Here is a 23,967-nt window from a genome sequence, read left to right on the forward strand (position 1 = left end):
AGGGAATGCCTTAGAAGACAGCATTTGCTATCTGAAGAAGTGTGCAAAAGCTCATACAAGAACAAACTTACCGGTAGTTGGTCTCTAAGGTGCTACTGGAAGGAATTTTTTTTATTTTTTTTATAAATACTGTATACTTGTATTGACAATAATATGATTTTTTTTCCCAAAAACCGGTCTACCCAATTAATCAGAGTCATATTTTTAGTCAATCAAAAGACTTTCACTTGATCAATCTGACTAATATATTAAGGCTGCAATTATCCTTGAGTTTTGTCAGCCGAGGGGCTCCAGAATCTGGCAGAAGCCCTGCAACAATGGTGGAACTTAAGATATACTGGAGTAACTCCCCCCAATTTCACCAGTGAAGATCACTGGTGGACCCAACCTTCACTGTGGTAGCCACTTATCCTCCCATTCAGTCATGAATGTGATACTAAGTCTGAGCTCACATAGATGAGTACAGCCTTGGGTGACAATTGGAATACACAGGGAGTGTGTATATGAATAAGTTAAATTTGGTGGGCATAGGGGTCAGCCATAGCACAAACTATTTTATTTGAGGGTCAATGCAACAAAATATCCCCAAAAGGTGGCACACCGCTAAAGGTGGCTCTGAAGACTCTATCTTATCAATTCTTAGCAACTCCTCATCAATTAGATATCAGTGGAGTGTACAAAATAAGACCAAAAATGAATTATGTAGGGTGTATTCATCTTTTCCCTGATGAATTCATCTCTCTTCAGAACTGTAATGAGCTCCAGGTTGTAGTCCCCTTCCCCCTCCTCTGTGCCCCGATGCTTCTAATTTTATACAACTATTTCAAATTAGAAGTGGTGCTGGATATGAAATGTGACCTTTAACCTCTTTATAACAGTTCTGATTATTACATGCCCTTGAAAATTGGAGGCATTTCTTGAATCCTGCAACATGGATAATTCGACTCAAGTTACTTCAAAGAGTGCTGTTCTAACAGAAGTAATACAGTTCTTATAAGGATGTGCCACTTTCTGATGCAAAATAGAAAACAGCTGTATGCTTCAGACAGAAGATGGGGGCCATCCCAAATTCAAAGTGGATGAGGAAACAAGCTCTGGCTGTGCAGGCCTTTTTTATGCAAGCAACAAGTCCTCTTTCAGTTTATTAGAAGAACCAAATGTTTCCTTTTTTCTGTATAATAGTCTTATGGTGACATCTTACAGTATAATGTAAGATGTAATCAGAAGACAAGTCCTCATTGTTCTGGCAAGTTTAAAGTTGTGTTCTTTTAATGCACGGATTACCTTATGCTGAATCAGACCACTGATTCATCTAGTTCACTGTTGCATATTCTGATGGACAGCAGCAGCTGAGCAGCTGAGGTGTTCAACTCTTGCATGGTAGGCTCCCCACCCTGGTCTAGGAACACGTTCCTTGTGGGGTACGGTAATTGTGTGTGTGTTTGTGCCGGTACTGGGTGAGGTCAAAGCCAATGATAAGTGACATTACAGCCAATAGTAGAAAGGGCCATCCTTTCTTTCGGACATCCCCCCTCTTCCTCCTTCCATTGCTGCATCCATTTCAACTCCTCCATTTCCTTCTGGGTCTGTCCCCCCACCCCCACCTGCATGAAATAGGCCAAGGACTGCAAGTTCTCACCTCTGCTTTATTCGATTATATCAGCAATGGAACCTGGGATTTCCCATGTGTACTACAGCTTAGCTATGGCAGGAATTAGGAACCTCTGGCTCTCCAGCACCCATAACCAACACCCATCATTGCCAATGTTTGGGGATGATGGAAGTTGTATTCTAACAAAACATTTGGAGGGACAGAGGTTGCCCATCCCTGAGCTATTGCGTCTTCCTTTCCTCCCTTCCTCCCTATATATGTCTTTCTAGTGTCTTGCCTAGGGTGTCTCCTATATGATCAGCATTAATTATGCCCATGTTCATCACTTACAAGACAGGAATGGGAAAGCTGAGGTCCTCCAGATATTGGACTGCAACTCTCAAAACCTTTGACATTGGCCATGTTGGCTAGGCTAATTGGCGTTGGAATCCAACAACAGAGGCCACAGACTAAGCATTCCTGCTGTCAGCCAAGAGCTATGGTAAGACATTAATTTTGCATTTGGTGCCCAATACACAGTTTGCTGAACTTCAACAAAAGTTGCCTTCAATAAAAAAATTTTCAATCCATGTTTACAAAACAGTTAAACCTGCAGCCAGTCTAAATGCCTACTTTTCCATGCCTAGTAATTGGTCAGTTAAACTTAAAATGGCTATAAATTCAAAATGTTCCAAATTCAGGAAATTCAGTGTTCGGCAAACCTTAAATTAACTGCCACCTGTGACATCATAACCTTGCAATGGGTAATGAATGTAATGGTTTGTAGTTTTTGTTTACAGTAATATGAACATTGACAACACATTGTATTTGCAAAACACATGGAAGTATAATTATGGAAACATTAATTAATGTAGCATTAAAAATACTAATGCTAAACGCTGCAAGACCAGGAAATACAAAGTTCAGAATGATCCTTATAACTCTTAACTCTTTCTTGTTTTGTAAGGCGGAAAACCCTTACAAAATTGAAACATTCAATTTTTCTAAGAATCATGCAAAATAGTCTCAGAAATGATGCTTGGGCAATAATTTGTTAGCATATAGAGTTTGCATCACCTTGCCAACAAAGGTCCGTATAGTCAAAGCTATGGTTTTCCCAGTAGTGATGTTTTGAAGTGAGAGCTGGACCATAAAGAAGGCTGATTGCCGAAGAATTGATGCTTTTGAATTATGGTGCTGGAGGAGACTCGAGAATCCCATGGACTGCAAGAAGATCAAACCTATCCATTCTTAAGGAAATCAGGCCTGAGTGCTCACTGGAAGGACAGATCCTGAAGCTGAGGCTCCAATACTTTGGCCATCTCATGAGAAGAGAAGACTCCCTGGAAAAGACCCTGATGTTGGGAAAGATTGAGGGCACAAGGAGAAGAGGATGACAGACGACGAGATGGTTGGACAGTGTTCTCGAAGCTACTAACATGAGTTTGACCAAACTGTGGGAGGCAGTGGAAGACAGGAGTGCCTGGCGTGCTCTGGTCCATGGGATCACGAAGAGTCGGACACAACTAAACAACAACAACAGAGCTTGCATACAACAGCAGAAGTTAATTTTAGTTAATGAATCCTTGGGGTACACCTTTAGTTGAAAAGTATTCAGATTGAGACTTTGTATAAAGCAAGAAAGCTTATTTTTGTTAAAGCATGTACCGTACATTCACAATCGAAAAGTTATATAGTCCTAGCTAATAAGCTAGTTGGAGAAATAAAGAAGCCATATTTGCCCCTTTTTTCAGAAAATACTTACAATATGACTTTGAGCTTTGAAATACAGAGAAAGTGCAAGGAGGGGGACACTGTAAACAAGAAGGAACCTTAAATGTGTCAGTCTAAACTTCACGATAGAGATAAAGGTACAGGGATAGTCTGGGAATTTGTTCCCAAAGCTGGTATGATGGCACCACTCGTTTCTCAAATGATCATTAGAATACTTGCATATGGTCCTATAATAATCTATGTTAGCAATTTCAAAGAGTTGGCTGTATTTGCCAATTTACAAAATAGGTTTAAGCCACTTGTAAAAGTACTGATAGGGAAGCTTTTAATATTTGATGAATCATTGTATTTTAATATTCTGCTGGAATCTGCCCAGAGTGGCTGAGGAAACCCAGCCAGATGGGTGGGGTATTACTACTACTACTACTACTACTACTACTACTGATAGGCCTTTTTGACAATATTGTGGCACTCACATTCATTCAGACTCTTTCCTTTCATGCCATTCCCCCCCTTTCTTTTTGTCTCCACTCCGCCTTCCTCCGCAGCCCCCCACCTACTACGTAGGGATTCCTGATCTACACTTTTGAGAATTCTTTCAGGAAGATCATACAAGTTAGAAGAGACTGTTAAAGGTTTTCCAGACCACTGAAACCCTAATTGTGTCTGTTCAGAACTTCAGAGTATTGAATTATTGACTCCAATGAGGCTTACCTTCAGGTAAATTAGGTTAGGATTGCAGCCTAAGGTACAATATGAATAATTTGATGTGCAAGATAAAATGGATGAGATAGTACTTTAAAAAACAGACATAATTTGCAGTGCAAGTTAAAGGAATCTTAATGGATCCTTTTGGAAACTGTAGATGGGTGTGAACACACTGAACAAACAGGCTGATGAAGCTCATGTCAAATCTGTTGAGAGTATTTGCACTGGGGAAAGTATTTTTGACTAGTAGGCAGCTTTTTTGTTTATCAATAAAGTTTAACTTACTGATGAGAAAATCTTAGCACAGATGGAGTTCACTTTTTATATACTATACTAAGTTACCCATTAGAAAAAGCAGGACAATAATGTTATACTGTATTTATTAAAGTTTAACAATGCATTCTCTTAAACATATTGTTCTGCCAATGTGAAAATTAGGAGCCCAGGCTTCAACATTATATCCCCTCCTTGCTTTCATAATCTATCTGAGGAGAGGTTGGGTCAAGTGGTAGTAGTTTCTTTTTTTTAATTTATCATGTAGGAGTCAATTATAGGTGATCACTGTATCTTTTATTTTGCTACTGACTGCATAAAAAAATCTGAAGAAGTGTGCATGCACACGAAAGCTCATACCAAGAACAAATTTAGTTGGTCTCTAAGGTGCTACTGGAAGGATTTTTTTATTTTTTATTTTGTTTTAAAAAATACAAGTAGTTTTCTTTGGAATTTCTTATCCTTTTATTTGTCTTGATGGAAACAAGCTGCTCTGTACTAAAACCATTTCCCGCCCATTTAAACTGGTGTGTCTCATAAACAGAAGATGTTAATCCAGTCAATTTAGCATTTGCTAGCACCTATGTGTCATACCTTTTATACAAAATGGAAAAGATAAGATGCAACATGTATCAGTTACCCTTGGTCTTATCTGTCTCAACCTCACTATCAGCTGGATCTAGAACCATTCAGAGGCTTAAAGATAAACTTATCAGTACCATGAACTGTTTACGCAGGACTGTCAGTTCTCATGTGTTGGACTGACTTGTTTTGACTGATTCTGGCTATACTGCAATGCTGGATAATAATTTTAAAAAGGTCCTCCCCCCTTGCCTCCCAATGATTTCATAAAATAAGCCAACCCAGAGACTGTAGGAAAGGTGGTATGAAATGAACTTGTGTTGGCCTTGGAGGGTTAATACGTGTTCCAGAGGTGCAGCACTGAAAAGTCTACCAAAATTGTTATGGCATAAGAGTTCATGGACCAATCCCCACATTGTCAGATGCCTGAAGTAAAATCTTTGTTGACAGGTATATAAAGGAGAAATTTGTAAGGAGGGAGTTGAATTGGGGTGTGTGTCAAAAGTTACAATCAGTGGTAACTGGAACTTAAATGCATGTCAAATAGGTTTACAAAAGAAAAAAATTCCTTCCAGTAGCACCTTAGAGACCAACTAAGTTTGTTATTGGTATGAGCTTTGTGTGTGCACGCACACTTCTTCAGATATGCATAGGAAAGCTCATACCAATAACAAACTTAGTTGGTCTCTAAGGTGCTACTGGAAGGAATTTTTTTATTTTGTTTCGACTATGGCAAACCAACACGGCTACCTACCTGTAAATAGGTTTACCTTTAACTTTTTACAGTAGTAGATTAGTGATAATTTACTCAGAATTGCTGTGGTGATTGTATTATAAACACCTGTAATGGGCAGGGAATTATTCACAAAACACAATAGATAACACAGCTATTCTGCCAATGGTAAGCCAATCAACACATGTAGTGTGGATTTTTAAAACCTTCAGTCTTTGTCTTGATGTAAACCACAAGCAATAAAACTGATATTTTTTTTTAATTGATCATTGTTTCTGGAATGTTGGCCTTATGATCAGTTACAGAATGGCCTGGGAAGTCAAACGTTTTCCTACTAGTTTATGAATATAACCATTTCTGAAGTTGGATTTGTGTGATTTTTTTCGTTGCATAGGAAGGCCTGTCTCTTGTATGCAGAATGTAAGAGGAAACTGTTGACAGATTATGGCATAAATGTCATTGGAACAAGTACAGTGAATGAACCCCTGATGTTGTGTAATCTGGGTCTGCCTCAGTAGAAAACATTTTGCGGGGGAAGGAATAGTGTTGCAGGTTTGGGAGCTCAGTCTGCATGATGCCCCGAGTCCTCCCAGTTCTTGTGGTCCTGTACACAGTGAGGGTCAAAATCTAATGGAAGATTCTATTGCTGAAATATTTGTGGAAATGACTCATGGGCAAAAGTGGAAGCATCTTACAGGGGTAGTTGGAACAGGTAGGTAAAAATGCCAGTTTTACTATGCCATTTATCTGGGAGCGGGACCTACTTCTGAGTAAACACTGACTTCCTTACAGTAGCATCAAATTCACTACCACATCCTCCTGTTTCCTTTACCATCTTTATTCCTTAGGCTTAGGACATCCTTGTGAGTGAGGCAGATCATTACTATTCTCATGTCACGGATGGGGAACAGAGTCTGAACGATTTGGCAGGGGCCATGTGAGCTGTGATATATGGCAGGAGTCCAGTTCATGGATCCAACCCTATTCATCTCTCTGTCTCTTATGGGTTGGGAGATTATACAGGACTCAGGTTGCTGCCACTCCTTCCCTGGCAGGATCCTGGTACATTGCACCTGCTGCGTGTCAGGCAGGCAGAAATTCAACAGGAACATATATGCCTCTGGGATAGAAATGCAAATCTGGGTTAAGCGGCACAGGGACCCTCCCAATATTAAAAGTAGCTGTCTTTGAGCCAACGCTGAAGTGGTGCACACATATTATTTTTCAAGAGAGAAACCCAAGTGGAAAAAGTTGGTTCCCCCCCCCCCCTTTTCACTTATTTGGCGATCACTCGTAGTGGAGTAAGATTGACTTCCATAAACATGGTTTTAACAATGAGACAGTAAGTGACTATGGAGGCCAATTCTGGATCCACACGGCCTTCCATAGTGGGGACATTGGTTTCTGGGTGGGAGTTGATCACGGTGTGGATTTGCCAAGTGTGCCTTCCTCTTAGCACTTTTCTCCCTTGCGTCCTGAGTTCAAGTGTCTTCAAAGCCTATATGACAACTGGCTGTTCTCCAGTTGGAATGCTGTCAGGTAAGTGTTTCCCAATTGTTGGTGTTTATACTAAAAAAAATTAGATTTGCCTTGAGACCTCTTTTGTTGACTACCAGCATTACGCTTTCCATTTTTAAGTTAGGAATAGAGTAGTTGCTTTGGAAGACGATAATCAGGCATCTGCACAACATGACCAATGCAACGAAGTTGATGTTGAAAAATCAAAAAGTTGGGTCCCCCACCCACCGCTTTTCACTAACGGTGAGGGCACAGCTGTACCTCGACAACGAACGGAAAGCAAAGCACAGCCGCCGCCCCGCGTGCTCGGAAGACATTTCTTTCAGGAACCGGCCGCGAGTCCTTTAAAGAAGGAGGAATCCCCATTGCAGCGAGCGAGCGGGAGGCGAAGCGTAAGGCGGGGCGGCCTGAGTGGTGGCCGCGCCCCCTTGCCGTGGCCATTCGGCTGAGCTACCGAGGAGGCTGGCTATAGACAAGCGCCGGGGCGGAGGGGTGCGCGGGGGGTTGACCTCGGCGGGGAGGCGCTCGAGGGCCAGCCAGGGGTGGGGTCGGTCGGGGGCTGAAGAGGGGGGACGATGGCGGCAGCTGGCGGCGGCGCTTCCGCGGTCTCCGTGCTGGCTCCGAATGGGAGGCGAGTGACGGTGCGAGTAGGCCCAAGCACCGCGCTGCTCCAGGTGGGTCTGGCCCAGGGACGGGGAGGCTGGGCGGATGTAGTCACTCTGATTGGCCCTGGGGCAGGGAAGGGGGGAAAGAGGCTCGTTCTGATTGGATCAGAGGGCACATAATTACCAAGGGTTTTTCTCGGACCTGGCCAGGAAGAGTTTCTTGAGTTGTAGAAACGGTTTGGGTTGAACACTGATAAAAGCCGGTGACGGGCTTTCCCCCTTATCCTCCTCTTCCCTTTATCTCGGTGTCTGAAAGGAAGATGTGCTATAATGGAAGGACTCCGGCCTCCTGAAATGGGGGAGGATTGTAGATATTTGCCCCTGATGAGGAAAAGAAATGGCTCCTGACAGCGCAGTCTTCATGGCTGTTTACTTAGAGGTGACTTCTGTCATTCAGCAGGGGCTTTGTTGTTGTTGTTCAGTCGTTCAGTCGTGTCCGACTCTTCGTGACCCCATGGACCAGAGTACGCCAGGCACGCCTATCCTTCACTGCCTCTCGCAGTTTGGCCAAACTCATGTTAGTAGCTTCAAGAACACTGTCCAACCATCTCATCCTCTGTCGTCCCCTTCTCCTTGTGCCCTCCATCTTTCCCAACATCAGGGTCTTTTCTAGGGATTCTTCTCTTCTCATGAGGTGGCCAAAGTACTGGAGCCTCAACTTCAGGATCTGTCCTTCTAGTGAGTACTCAGGGCTGATTTCTTTGAGAATGGATAGGTTTGATCTTCTTGCAGTCCACGGGACTCTCAAGAGTCTCCTCCAGCACCATAATTCAAAAGCATCAATTCTACGGCGATCAGCCTTCTTTATGGTCCAGCTCTCACTTCCGTACATTACTACTGGGAAAACCATAGCTTTAACTATACGGACTTTTGTCGGCAAGGTGATGTCTTTGCTTTTTAAGATGCTGTCTAGGTTTGTCATTGCTTTTCTCCCAAGAAGCAGGCGTCTTCTGATTTCGTGACTGCTGTCACCATCTGCAGTGATCATGGAACCCAAGAAAGTGAAATCTCTCACTGCCTCCATTTCTTCCCCTTCTATTTGCCAGGAGGTGATGGGACCAGTGGCCATGATCTTAGTTTTTTTGATGTTGAGCTTCAGACCATATTTTGCGCTCTCTTCTTTCACCCTCATTAAAAGGTTCTTCAATTCTTCCTCACTTTCTGCCATCAAGGTAGTATCATCAGCATATCTGAGGTTGTTGATATTTTTTCCGGCAATCTTAATTCCGGTTGGGGATTCATCCAGTCCAGCCTTTCGCATGATGTATTCTGCATATAAGTTAAATAAGCAGGGAGACAATATACAGCCTTGTCGTACTCCTTTCCCAATTTTGAACCAATCAGTTGTTCCATATCCAGTTCTAACTGTAGCTTCTTGTCCCACATAGAGATTTCTCAGGAGGCAAATGAGGTGATCCGGCACTCCCATTTCTTTAAGAACTTGCCATAGTTTGCTGTGGTCGACACAGTCAAATGCTTTTGCATAATCAATGAAGCAGAAGTAGATGTTTTTCTGGAACTCTCTGGCTTTCTCCATAATCCAGCGCATGTTTGCAATTTGGTCTCTGGTTCCTCTGCCCCTTCGAAATCCAGCTTGCACTTCTGGGAGTTCTCGGTCCACATACTGCTTAAGCCTGCCTTGTAGAATTTTAAGCATAACCTTGCTAGCGTGTGAAATGAGTGCAATTGTGCGGTAGTTGGAGCATTCTTTGGCACTGCCCTTCTTTGGGATTGGGATGTAGACTGATCTTCTCCAATCCTCTGGCCACTGCTGAGTTTTCCAAACTTGCTGGCATATTGAGTGCAGCACCTTAACAGCATCCTCTTTTAAAATTTTAAATAGTTCAGCTGGAATATCATCACTTCCACTGGCCTTGTTGTTAGCAAGGCTTTCTAAGGCCCATTTAACTTCACTCTCCAGGATGTCTGGCTCAAGGTCAGCAACCACATTTCCTGGGGTGTATGAGACCTCCATATCTTTCTGGTATAATTCCTCTGTGTATTCTTGCCACCTCTTCTTGATGTCTTCTGTTTCTGTTAGGTCCTTTCCACTTTTGTCCTTAATTGTGGTAATCTTTGTACGAAATGTTCCTTTCATATCTCCAATTTTCTTGAATAAATCTCTGGTTTTTCCCATTCTGTTATTTTCCTCTATTTCTTTGCATTGCTCGTTTAGAAAGGCCCTCTTGTCTCTCCTTGCTATTCTTTGGAAATCTGCATTCAATTTCCTGTATCTTTCACGATCTCCTTCGCATTTTGCTTGTCTTCTCTCCCCCGCTATTTGTAAGGCCTCATTGGTCAGCCACTTTGCTTTCTTGCATTTCTTTTTCATTGGGATGGTTTTCGTTGCTGTCTCCTGTATAATGTTACGAGCCTCCATCCACAGTTCTTCAGGTACTCTATCCACCAAATCTAAATCCTTGAACCTGTTCTTCACTTCAACTGTGTATTCATAAGGAATTTGATTTAGATTGAATCTTACTGGCCCAGTGGTTTTTCCTACTTTCTTCAGTTTAAGCTGGAATTTTGCTATAAGAAGCTGATGATCTGAGCCACAGTCAGCTCCAGGTCTTGTTTTTGCTGAGTGTATAGAGCTTCTCCATCTTTGGCTGCAGAGAATATAATCAATCTGATTTCGATGTTGCCCATCTGGTGATGTCCATGTGTAGAGTCGTCTCTTGTGTTGTTGGAAAAGAGTGTTTGTGATGACCAGCTTGTTCTCTTGACAGAACTCTATTAGCCTTTGCCCTGCTTCATTTTGATCTCCAAGGCCAAACTTGCCAGTTGTTCCTTTTATCTCTTGACTTCCTACTTTAGCATTCCAATCCCCTATAATGAGAAGAACATCCTTCTTTGGTGTCATTTCTATAAGGTGTTGTAAGTCTTCATAGAATTGATCAATTTCGGTTTCTTCAGCACTGGTAGTTGGTGCATAAACTTGGATTACTGTGATGTTAAAAGGACTGCCTTGGATTCGTATCGAGATCATTCTATCATTTTTGAAGTTGCATCCCAGTACAGCTTTCGCCACTCTTTTGTTGACTATGAGGGCCACTCCATTTCTTTTACGGGATTCCTGCCCACAGTAGTAGATATGATAGTCATCCGAACTGAATTCGCCCATTCCTGTCCATTTTAGTTCACTGATGCCTAGGATGTCAATGTTTATTCTTGCCATCTCATTTTTTACCACATCCAGCTTACCAAGGTTCATGGTTCTTACATTCCAGGTTCCTATGCAATACTTTTCTTTACAGCATTGGACTTTCCTTTCGCTTCCAGGCATATCCGCAACTGAGCGTCCTTTCGGCTTTGGCCCAGCCGCTTCATCAGCTCTGGATCTACTTGTACTTGTCCTCCGCTCTTCCCCAGTAGCAAGTTGGACGCCTTCCGACCTGAGGGGCTCATCTTCCAGCGTCATATCTTTTATATGCCTGTTGTCTTTGTCCATGGAGTTTTCTTGGCAGGGATACTGGAGCGGCTTGCCAGTTCCTTCTCCAGGTGGATCACGTTTGGTCCAAACTCTCCGCTATGACCTGTCCATCTTGACCTGTCCATAGCTTGCCTGAGTAATTCAAGCCCCTTCGCCACGACAAGGCAGTGATCCATGAAGGGGCAGCAGGGGCTTACTCGCTAGTAAATGCTTTTAAGATTGCAGCCTGAATGGGGTTATGCCGAGAAATGCATTTTCTGTAGGGGAAAAGAACTGAAGGGAGGGATCTCCTGTAAAACCTTAGTAAACCCATCCGGAAAGAAAATAGATGCCTTCCGATGTAGGCAGGTGCAAATGAGAGAGTTGAAAGTCCCTTTGAAATGTTGAAAGTTTCTTTTCCAGTCTTATGTAATTTATGGGGGGAAACCAACCTGTAGTCCTGTGGCACCTTAAAGGCTGCCAAATGTATTATGGCACATGCTAGTCTTTAAGTTGCTGCAAGATTCTTTTTTTGTGTTTGCCTCTCAGGAAAACGTAATTTATATTTTTGGGGGGTAGATCTTCTATGCAGTGGTGGGGAACCTCAGCCTTGGGGCTGAATGTGGCCTTCCAGACCTCTCTGTCTGCCCCTTGGGACTTTTCCCCAGACCATACCCTTCCCCAGGCCTGTTCTGCACCCTCTTCAGGTGTTTTTGTCTGGCTGGGATGTGCCCTTAATCTAATCCATGCCTCTTACTTAACTGGATGGAGAACAGAGAATGGTGTCTGTAGAAACTACACTACCATATAAAGGTAATATTTCCATACTCTGCCTCCTTTTAACCCAGCCCACCACTGGCATGCGGACCTATGACTTTAAAAAGATTTTCCACTCTCACTCTGTCAGACTTCATCACAGGTTTTCTTTTTTTATCAGACCACCAAGATTATGATTTAAGCTTCTTTCATGAAAGGTCTTTTTTCTTTTGTTTCCCAATCTGCATATTCAGTGGTCCATAAATGAGTATTCCATAAGAAGGTTTCCTTGCACTTACTCATGTAAATAATTATCCTCTATAAAATCCCACAAGGATCAATGGGGTACCTAAAAACAACCAGTCAATTTAGCCTTCATTATGAAAGATTAGTCGTGAAACTAATGTAATGTTGAGGGAGATTGCCACTTTCTGTCAGAAATGTATCATGTTAACATCCTGGAATAGTTTGCAGTGTTATCCCAGAAAAAAATGTGATTTTCCTCTGATTGTACTCACGCATTTGGCCTAAATTCTCTTGCTGGGCTGTGGGGGAGAATCTTCCTCTCATGCAGGTGGAATTGCTAATGTAAGTTAGAATCACAACTTGACCCATAAGCATGAGTTGAGAAGGGGGAAAAGGATGCTGGCTGAAGTAAAGGATAGCTCACCTGGTAGAGCATGAGACTCTTAATCTCAGGGTCATGGGTTTGAGTCCCATTTTTGGCAAAAGTTTACTGCATTGCAGGGGGGGTGGACTAGATGACCCTCATGGTACCTTCCAACTCTATAATTCTATGACTAATCTGCACTGAGTATGTCATAGTACAGAGAACTCTGTATTTTATATTAACATCTTGTCTTTTTTCTTTTTTAAGATTCTGGAAGATGTTTGTAGAAAGCAGAATTTCAGTCCCAATGAATATGATCTGAAGTGAGTCTTACTGTTTCTTCCATACATTTATAGCTTGACAGTTTGCTGTTTCTTTGCCCTTAATTTGGGAGACGGGTGGGAGAGAAGTGTAACATGAAGCCCACAATGGCAGTCCAGAACTATTTGCTTTTGAAGGCTGTGATCCCAAATTTGACATGTCTAGTACCAGTAGAGTGTTCCTTGGCCAAGGTCAAACTTTCACCTTAACTGGTCAGATATAGTACCAGTTCTCATGCACCTGCAGCTGGCTGTTGAAAACAGGATGCTGGGCTAGATAGAACCACTTCCCTGATGTGAAAACACAGCCACTAGTTCATTCAGAATGGAGATGGGAAATGTATGGACCTCCAGATGTTGTTGGACTCTGCCTCTCATCAGCACCAACCAGCATGACCAGCGGTTAGGGATGATGGGCATGTTGTAACAGAAAGCAATATTTTAGGAGTACCTTTCAAGCATTACTGTGGTGCTGGGGAATTGCTTTTCTGTGGGTCCATCTCACAGCATTGTGGTAACATTTAAAGGCCCATAACCATATGAATGGTGCCAATTGTCTAAATCCTTGTTGCCTGACCATGACTAGGGAATGATGATTTCATGCTAAGGACCTGTGTGGTTAGCACCCATGTGGTTTGGGGCCTTTAAATGTTACCACAGTGCTGTGGGGCAAATCCATGGGAAAATGTTTCACATGTACTGTAGTAACTTAATTAAATTTAAGGAAGATTGTTGGGGGGATACATTTAGAGATCACCCGTGTGGGGTAATTAATAAAAGACTTGGCTGGATCCTTAGATCCAGAGTGCGGACTGAACATATTCTGCAGTAGTAAGAAAGCCCCAGTAGAGTTTAAAAGTCACAAAATGTTCAGCAACAGTGAAGCATTAGGAATAAAGGCTGTTAGACCCTTTTAATATTCAGTCTAGTATGCTTACAATGCTTCTCCATTTATCCCCCTCTTGTAGTGATCAGACCACACAGTTTAGTAGGTTTTAATGGATTTTACTTACAATTCCCAAATGTCAGATTTATGCGTTATTCCATGCAGCAACAAGAAGAACACAGGTAGAAATTATCTGGTTACAAAATTGGGGGGGGGAATCACTGATAAGTAGTCTGAATTAGTCTCAGGGCAAAAGGATATCATTAGACTGTTTCTTTTGCAGATTTCAGAGGACTGTGCTGGATCTCTCTGTTCAATGGAGATTTGCCAACCTACCCAACAACGCCAAACTGGAGATGGTGCCAGTCTCTCGTAATAGAGCAGGAATTGAAACTACGGTAGGTTCTTTTCACTTTATAACACACTTCTAGCTCACATTCCAGCCATGATAATGGCACGGTTTTGTCAGAGGGACGATGATAGGATGTCCCCCTTCACAGGATTCTCAGCTTCCTTATGAACCTATATATGTTGCTTTGTTTTTAAAGTGAAATCTTAAGGCAAAGTGGAGGAACCTGTTACCCTCCAGATGCTGCTGGATTCCATCTAAGGCATTTTGTACGAGATAAAGAAAGGCATGATAAAGAAATCCCTCTGTTTCTCTTGGCACTGTACTGTCAGTTGCCTCTCATTCGCTGTCACCCTCTTTCCCTTCTGTCAACTCATTTATAATCTTAAATGGAGTTGATAAAAGAGCGAAAGATGTCACAGTAGTAGTAGGACCCCAGTCCTTTTTAGAAAGCATTTCATATATTTCTCCGTAATTTTATTTTTTAAACTCAGAGGACCATGTTCTTTGGTACATTACCATCTGACATAAGGCTTAGTCAGGCCTGAATAAAGTTGCCAAAAGAGAAAGGGTTTGGCTTTCCTCGTCTGGGATATACTATACTGTACTGCAGTTCTTATCAGTTTTGTAAATGAAATTGGATCTCCTAAAAGAGAGCTCTAAATGGTTGACCTGGCTAATATTGCCATTAGATGCTGTGTGCCACTTAGATTTTCACCTATAAATAATAAAAGTGTTGGAAGAGTGATGAAAAAAATGGGAGAATGCACAGAAATTTGTTTGAAAAGGGCATTAATATTGCTTTAAAAGCATAGATTAAGCTTTGCTATGAAATGGTGATATATGTTTGCCTTACAATGCAGTCCAATGTGTATTTGCCCTGAAATAAATCCCATTGTATTCACTGGGGCTTAATTCTAGGTAAGTGTGAAACCCAAACATATACTTTTTAAGGGATGTTTTTGTCTTGGAGCAGTTCCACTCTTAAAATCCCTAAAAGAAGGAAGTTATTTGCCAAGGCCAATTATATTTTCTTTAAAAAAGAAGAAGCCCTAAAGACTTACAGAAATTATATATACAACAATGAACAAATGAAGAACCAAGGCAAATCCTTTTCAGTGGAAATTTGCTGGAGCACACTAAATCAATTAAAGAATCATCAATTTATGGTCAGTTAGCCTACAACTTTTCATAAAATTAAGTGGCTGAGAATGCAGTGGAGAGAAATTGCATTTGTACTGGCAATGTGAGCCAGTTAAGCTTTTGATGAAGAAGTATTTGGAAGGCTCAGCTTTGTTCTCTAGGTAAATATCAAATGTTCTCTCTACTCTTGCCATGATGTTTGGAAATCACACCAAGAGGATGGGACAGATGGATTAAATTTACTCCTCTTGGCCCAGCACTGTGATGGTGGGGGCAGGGTAGGTGGGTGAGGAAGCTACTTACCTGTTAGGATCCTGACTGACTCATACCTTGGAGAAACCTCTTCAGAGGAAGAAATTTTGGGTTTGTATGCAGCACCCCGTTCCCACCGAATACTTAAAGAAACCCATACCAGTCCAAAGGCTACCAGAAGAGCCGCATCTCAATGATGCCTCCTTTGCTTCCACTTCTGCCCTATCAGAGCCCCACCTTGATATGCAGTTCTTCCCCATCATCCCCTGGGCCACAGGAGGAAAGGTGGTGGGAGAGCAGATGGGAAGGCCTAACTTGCCTTCCAGACAGCTCTGTTGGCAGGGTTCTACATGGGAGGAAGGATCTATTTGGGAGGAGTGGGGAGAAGACCCAACTGCTGGCAGTGACCCAGAAGAGGACCAGGGAGAGACGGGGACTATGTATGTCCCTCAGACGCCTCTGGACCTTTGCTGGGTAAAGAGCTCCTCAGTGCTCCAGTTTCTGTGTTTCAGGTCCAAGCTCCAGACTCCTCATTCCTTCGGCCTCCACACTGGTTCTGGTTGCAGACATTACCTTGGAATAGCACTTCTTCTTCCTCTTGTGAGACACCATTGCTAGAAGCCTTTGGAGGTTGGAGCATCTGTTCTTGTTTCCTGAGCCTAAGGCCTTCCAGCAATTGTACTGTGCCAGAGGGAGAAGATCTTCTCTAATTAAGAAGTAGTGCTTGATTTTGGTAAAGGGCTGGCAAGCTGCTAACAGTGGTTTTGCAGGCTGGATTGAGTCCTTGGGCTGTGGATTTGCCACCTGTGCTTTATGTTGTACCATTGGAAAGCTATCCCCTTTACCTAAGAGTTGTAGGCTACAGACTTGGTACTGTAGCTTTAGAACATGTGACTTCTAATTTTTTAGCTCTTGGAAAAAAATTATCAGATGCATATTGTAATTAAAAAGAAATAACTCCCTCAGGAAACTAATCAGTACTAGCAACTGAAGGACAGAACTAATTTAACAAAGCATATTCTTTATTTTATATTTACTTTTAGAGTGGGATGAATGGAACTACCAGTAGATAGGGAAAATGTATGGGGGTTAATGTTTGTATATTTCAGAAATGTAAATGAATTCTCCGTGTATATCCTTTAAATGAATCCAGTGTCTAGCCTGCAGTAGCCAATTGTTGAACTTAAGGAAGATATTGACTTAAAACCACACATACATTTTTAGGTGGAGTGTTCAGAGGAAACTACTTCAAAATTAAGATATATAATCCCAGAAACAGATTTAATTATTGACTCGGATATAAATAGTTAATCAACAGTTTAGTCCAGTTAATCCTAAATTATTAATTACAAAAGGAACATGTTTAATTAATATAAAAAATATTGCTATTAAGACTCATTACTAATCCTTTATCAATAATTCATTGAGTTAGATTTTATCTTTTGGAAGTATTGAAATTGTTATCTGCTGCATTAAACCAAAAAAGGAGACAGGTCATGACTAAATAACTAGTTGCAGAAATCAAGATTTATCAGTTGAGTTAGTAACAAGGATAAGCAATGCCTAATTCCGTTAATTCCAAACTATTACTATAAGGAATGTGACTCAGTTCATTAGAAGTGGTTTGTTAAAGTCTGTGAAGGAGCTTCTTGAACCGAAACTGACAATTCCAGAGGGCAGAGACAAGCAGTTGGCGAGATGGGCAAGGAGTGGTGTCTTCTCACTGGTATTTTTACGTGAGACTGGGGACATTTTTTGGTTGAAGAATGGGATTTTAACGTGCTTTAAATAAATAAGCCTCTTGTGCCGAGTCTTGGGTTGTTATGTTCTCAATACAGGTAATTAAATTATAAACTTTGACTGCTTTGTTGTCTGCAACTCTGAAAACCTTGTTGGGCTCCAGTTCCCATCAGCTTCAGCCAGCATAACTAATAGGGATGCTGGGAATTCTAGTTAAACTGTATATATATGTCATTAAGCTACCTTAACTTGAAAATTAGACACCTCAAAGGATGACCTTAAATTGTGTTGGTTGCCAATGGCCTGGGGCTTGCGTGCCACATTAAACCATAGGTAGTTTAAACATCAACTATGTTTTAGGGCAGGCCTGAGGAACCTTTGACCCTCCAGATATTGTCCAGCTCCCATCAACCCCAGCCAGCAAGGTCAGTGGTGATAGATGATGGGAGTTGAATTTCAATGATATCTGGAGCGCCCAAGGTTCCCCAGCCCTGGTTTTGGGTGAACAAGCGACCTGTTGGGGTTTGCTGCTTAAAAGCTTATCTGTGACACTTCTCTCCCTGCTTCTGCTGCACTGTTGTGTCATCTGAACCTCAGCTTCTGGTTTGTTTCTCTCCAAACAAGCCATGAGCGGTAACCAAGGCTTATTCTTGGTTTCCCACTCATAGTTTGGGGAAATTATGAGCCAGAATTCAGATGATACGACACGTTCGGCTGTGACATAGTGTGGCAACAGCGGGAAAATACAGGAATCTCAGCTAATTCTCGCTCCCATTAAACTATAGTTAGCTGAAAACTGTGGCTAAATGTGATGTATGAATTGGGGATATATATATATATATAACCCGAACTGAGTATACTGCTTCATTGTAAGCAAACTTCCCAGCAGTTTATGAAAATCTGTTATATGGCATTTGGTTTGATTGGTTGGTTGCAAGGACCATAATATCGCATTCCAAAAGAGTTTTTAAATTGCTGCATACCGGTAATTTCTTCAATTAGTTCTGCTAAATAATACTGTAATACCCTTTGTTATATGGAAAAAAATACGAGAGACATTGCACTACCTTTGTAAATCAAGAAAACCTTTAATAAAAAATACTTTAAAAAATAATAATACCCTTTTAAAATGTGGGGTTTTTGGGGTGGGGGGTTTATTGGGTTGTTGCTTTTATTATGATTACATATTTTGCAGTTTTATATTTTGATTTTGTTCCGTGAACCGCCCTGAGACCTCTGGGTATAGGGCTGTATATAGATTCAATAACTAAACAATAAAATAATAATAATGTCTTCCTCTGCGGCTGCGATGCTAGGTGAAATTATTCGTATATTATTTAATTACTGAGACCTGCTACTACTGGGAAATAGTCTCAAGGTGAGTTACAACATACCATATATACTTGAGTATAAGCCTAGTTTTTCAGCACACTTTTTGTGCTTTAAAAGCTGCCCTCGGCTTATACTCAAGTCAACCATTCCTTAAGAGGTGTACAAGAACGACGGTTCTTTACTCTCCCCAGGCAGCTTGTTCCATTCCTGAACTGCTCACATAAATGCAAACTTTAGACCCCAGAAGGCAGAAAGCCTATCAGTTAAGGAAGTATTAAAACCCCACAGGTGCTCACTTTCCCTGGCTCCTGCTTAAACAGGACAGGATCCCAGCCTTCTCTGTATAACACAAGGGAACATTGCGCTGTGAGTTAAACCACGGAGCCCTAGGGCTTGCTGATCAGAAGAATGGCGGTTCGAAACCCTGCGACGGGGTGAGCTCCACAGCAGCAAAGGAGGAAGAGGAAGGAGCAGCCCAAAGGGCTGCTTTGGGCTGCTCATTCCTCCTCTACCACAGTGGCAAAGGTGAACCGGCTTATACTTGAGTCAATAAGCTTTCCCACATTTTTGTAGGGAAATTAGGTGCCTCGGCTTATATTTGGGTCGACTTATACTCGAGTATATAGGTATACTGTATTGGCCCAAATATAAGCCGCAACCGAATATAAGCCGCACCTTTAAAATTCATGGGGGGAAAGAAAAAAAAGAGAATATCTGAATATAAGCTGCTCCCTTAAAATTATGCAGGCAGTCACACCCGTTCCATTTTACTGTATGACTATTTCACCAGCAATATCGTAAAAAAGCCAATTTTTGTAGGGTCGTGAATTTAAGTCGCACTTTAACTTTTCACGGTCGGAATATGGGAAAAAAATTGTGGCTTATATTTGGCCCAATACGGTAAATAATATACCGGTATATTTTGTAGTATTTATTGTATTTCCCATGAGCTAAATCAGCATACTATGTCATATCTCCCAGTGTTAGTGCCTTCAACTGGTAAATAGTGATGGTGTAACTGAATAATTTGTAGCTTCGATAGCATGATGAAAACACAGGATATGATATGTACATCCTGACTGGAAGCAAGCTGTTAAATTTTCTAGACCACAACTGTTAAGAACTGTCCTCTTTAATTCATGTCCTCTTTATTCAATTTGGGTCCACACATCTTCTTTCTTTCTGGCTTTTGAAATGCATGTACGTAAGGCAATGAAAGCAGATACCTCAGTGGTCAGGGGAAGTGTACTGTTACAAAGAACTAACACAGCAGTTTAGCCGTTCATCAGTCTTGTAACTCGTGTGTTTGTAAACTTAGAAACTAATTGGCTTGGCTCTCTGGTTGCTGGATAAAAAGATTAATATTTATACGTAGCTTGGGATTTCTGTGAAGTTTTCATTTAATTGCCTGAATATGACTTTCGTGTCATGATTGGCTTTGAACTGCTGCCTAAAAAACTGATGCAATTGGCAGAGTGGATTTCTGGGCAAGAGTCTTCTAGCCCGGTGATGTCAGTTGTCGGCACCCTTATGCAGCCAAGGATAATCCAGAGGCTGGTCTTGGGCAATGAAGAAACAGGGAAAGCCATGACAGTGATAGGATGAAACTGCTTTGGCCCTTGTGCTTAGTGTCTGAAGCTCCGCTTCCTAGGGGCATGCTGCTGGCTCCAAGCAGGTCACATCTCTCAGTCATGGTGCAATCATACCCTGCTAACGAAAGCACTTGGGGCATGTTGGATTTCATGGTGTATAGGGTTGACTTTAAAAAAAAAAAAAACTCTTGTTAAAATATTGGAAGGATTTTGTTGTGTCTGTCTCTCTCCCCAGAACCCTTGGATGCTTTGGTGATGAGGCCTATGTGCAGAATGAGTTCAGTGGGATGGTGGTTCAGTGCTCTTGCCCCATTGCCAACTCTGGAGATTTCATTGGGGTTTTCTCAAAGAATTTGCTTGTTAAAAAGAGCGTTTTGCCCTCCCAGTTACGGTGAAAGCTGTCATAAAAAGAACACAAATTCTGTGTTTGCAGAAGTTGCTTGTTGTTGAATGTTTATAGATGTCATTGGACCACCCCTGCTTGTCATTTACTGGCTCAGGCTTTCAGATTGCAGTTGATAGTGTGGGTGGTTCTGAGATTCATGGCTGAGGAGGGGAATGTTCTGTTCTCCATCAAGGAGATTTTTCTTGCCCGTGTCCTTGCCCATGTCTACCTATATTCAGTTGCACAGTTATTTAAGTCAAGCATTATTTTATATCACAAAAATCCAGGGGCTGAGTTGACCATGTGGCATGTCAGATGAAGAGTGTTCTCAAATGGAAATTAGGTTTGTGCTGGTCAGAAGTGATTGCAGTTTCTGACCAAACTTCCTCCATTATGGCTTCTCCCAAAGGGAACTTTTGATTGACCTTCCCTTTATCGTTTTGTCCATGACTGCCTTCGTCAGAGACAGCCCCTTTTGAACTATGGCTGCCTCCTTCTGTTTTGGATCTGCCAGTTGGCCATTTTTAACATTATGCAAGTGAAATTCCTTGCTAAAGAAGTAATTAATTTACATTGGAAGCATTCAGCTTTTCTTAATTCTGCTTTCAGAGTGAGAAAGAAATCTACCTCTGATTTCAGGTCCGGTTTTTGGATGGGTTGTTTTTCCCCAATGGCAACGAGATTTAAAGTGGCCTGTTACAGGATCCCTGGATCATGTGCAGTGGTAGAACAGATCTAAAGTGTAAAATAACTTTCCTATAGACATAGGGAAGCTAATTAGTGTCTTTAGACTTCAGATGAGATCTAACCTAGTCAGAAGAGCTATTTTGAATAAGATACCTTATCATGAGTTCTAAGGAACTTATACATGGGAGAAAACATATCTTATTGTGTGTGCCTGCACACAAACGCTTATGGATATTGGGATATCTCTACAAGGATTTCTTAGTGGCATTCCTTTGTTATCCCATCCTAATGCTCTTTTGTCCTTAGTTGTGGATCACTGTGATTATGTCAATGTCCTCTTGTTTCTGACTTAGCATAGTGAGGCCTAGCTGTCTTTGCCCATGAAAAAGAAAACTTCAGAAACTTGTCTGCAGCCATGCCTAACTACTAAGCCAATAGAACTATCTGGCAAAAACAGATGTGAACACAAAAAATTAACTGTTGGCAAAACATGCACATGCTTGCTATTGTGACTGCCTTTGATTTGAAATTATTTTATAGTAGAGTAGACATGCAAACTGGAGGAGCTCTTAAGTCTGCACAACCCTCCATGACAGTTACCCACAAATGTTAATAGTTCAGTTTCTTAGCTACCCTAAGGAACTCTGTTTGTGATCCAGTCTTTTTATATCTCCCTGTTTTCTGTGGAGCCAAGGAGGTAATTGCATATGTGAAGAAACTCAAACACCTCTGATTATTGCTCATTTGAAGTATGTCATAGTCCAGCCACAGCGTGTACACCAGCATTGACCCCAGGCGATGAAACTGATATCCAAGGACTGTAAACACCCAAGTTCATATAACTTTCCATTCTGCACTCCTGCTGCAATTCTTTTCAGGACCAGTCAGGATGCAGTTGAATGCAGATGGGTCAAGATTAGGTACTGTAAACAGGCTATATGGAATCAGAAACACTTCTAATCATAGAATGATAGAGTTCCCATGGAATAACCAGGACAACTTCAGTTTACTCCATATTTCCAAACTTAATTTCACCTCCCTCCAAGTTGTTGTATGATTATCTTTGTACAGGTTAGAGTTCCTCGGTGATAGCCAAATGCCCAACTATTTTACTTTTTTTTTTTACTACTGTTATACCCGTTTCGTCTTGCAATTGGCTTGTTTGTTCTACGTTCAAATTTTTAACCATCATTTTTGTTTGGTTTTTTGGGTCATTGTATGTGCTGATATCTACTGGTCTGAAGCATTAGTCAAAATCCCGGATGGGGAGGTCAGGATACAGTTGGCCTGAAGTGACTCTGGATGGCTCACTTGCCAGATGTGACCTTAAGCAACTTGCCAAATACTATTCTGCCATTAGTTATTTGGGACATATGTATTCTGTTCTAATTCCCTGGGTTCTACCTCCTAGGTACGGATTGTGCTGCAGCTGGATGATTGCTCCAGGCTCCAAGACACGTTTTGCTCCAGTCAGACCTTGTGGGATATTCTTAACCACTTTGCACAGACCAGGTGAGTGCAAACAGAGAGTGATGAGAGAGAAATGTTTCAGAAAGCTGAAGATGAAAAGCGCAGACAGTTAAGATGTCATGAATGAATAGATAATAGATTCTATGTTGCTACTTGAATAAGGCCCCACTAATGAATACTTTTCAGATTCATGACTGTATTTAATATGATTGTTATGCTTCCTAGCTCTTTGTTCACTATTTGTTCACTAATGACAGTTGCTTTGGGCAGGACTAGGTTATACTGCAAATGGGATCACCTTTCATCATTGCCTTGGAACTTTGATTCATTCAGGGCAAAAACTGCTAGTTTCCTTTAAGGAAGCTGGAATCACTGCTTAAAAGTGGTGGTTCAGCAATGGAAGCGGATGATAGCTCAGTCTGCATTTGAGCAGAATAATGCTGGCAACAGAGTATTGGTCAACTACTCTGCCATTTTCAGACTTCTTATCCTCTTTCCTGTCTCTTTTAACTACCAGCAAAAAGAAGGGTTCAGCTGAGAAATGGTGAGGGAAGGGAGCAGCTAACTCTTTCCTACCTAAGCTATTACAGTGGTACCTCAGGTTACATACACTTCGGGTTACATACTCCGCTAACCCAGAAATAACGCTTCAGGTTAAGAACTTTGCTTCAGGATAAGAACAGAAATCATGCTGTGGCGGCGCAGCAGCAGCGGGAGGTCCCATTAGCTAAAGTGGTGCTTCAGGTTAAGAACAGTTTCAGGTTAAGAACGGACCTCCAGAACGAATTAAGTTCTTAACCCGAGGTACCACTGTAGTTCCTTGCTTCAAATCACCCCTCCCCGCCCATAGTGTTTAAAATGTAGCCATCAGTTTTCATGCATTCAGAAGAACATACAAGTACTCAAAATTAGGTAGAGTGTGTGTGCACGCACATTCACACCCCCTACCCAGTTTAAGTCCTCATGTGTTCTTTTGAACACTTGAAGAGGACTTGTGCCTTTGTCCAAACACACCGTTTTATATCTCATTAGAGTGCCTCTTTTATATCTCATTAAAGTGCCTCTTTTCCTCTGCTTCTTCTTTGCTACCTCTTGCACACTTCCAAATCAGCTTTTGATACACCCACACACCCTGTTAAGCCGTGTGTGTGTGTGTGTGTTTGTGTGTGTGTGTGTTCTCCAGGGGTACTTCTTCACAGTCAGTTTATCGTGCCATTAATATTCATTTT

General features: G+C 41.7%; 1 protein-coding gene across 1 annotated transcript in view; it reads left to right on the forward strand.

The window, feature by feature from the left end:
* Positions 1 to 7,652: 7,652 nt before the first annotated feature.
* The window catches only part of ASPSCR1 (ASPSCR1 tether for SLC2A4, UBX domain containing), a 63,732-nt gene continuing 47,417 nt past the window's right edge, over positions 7,653 to 23,967 (forward strand). Inside the window, exons 1-4 of the mRNA XM_033139108.1 lie at positions 7,653 to 7,813; positions 12,850 to 12,905; positions 14,072 to 14,186; positions 22,680 to 22,780. Coding sequence (XP_032994999.1) covers positions 7,715 to 7,813; positions 12,850 to 12,905; positions 14,072 to 14,186; positions 22,680 to 22,780 — 371 coding nt within the window. The 5' untranslated portion in view covers positions 7,653 to 7,714. The remainder of the gene's footprint in view (positions 7,814 to 12,849; positions 12,906 to 14,071; positions 14,187 to 22,679; positions 22,781 to 23,967) is intronic.

This window comes from Lacerta agilis, chromosome 2 (genome assembly GCF_009819535.1).
Source record: "Lacerta agilis isolate rLacAgi1 chromosome 2, rLacAgi1.pri, whole genome shotgun sequence".
Classification (NCBI taxonomy): domain Eukaryota; kingdom Metazoa; phylum Chordata; class Lepidosauria; order Squamata; family Lacertidae; genus Lacerta; species Lacerta agilis.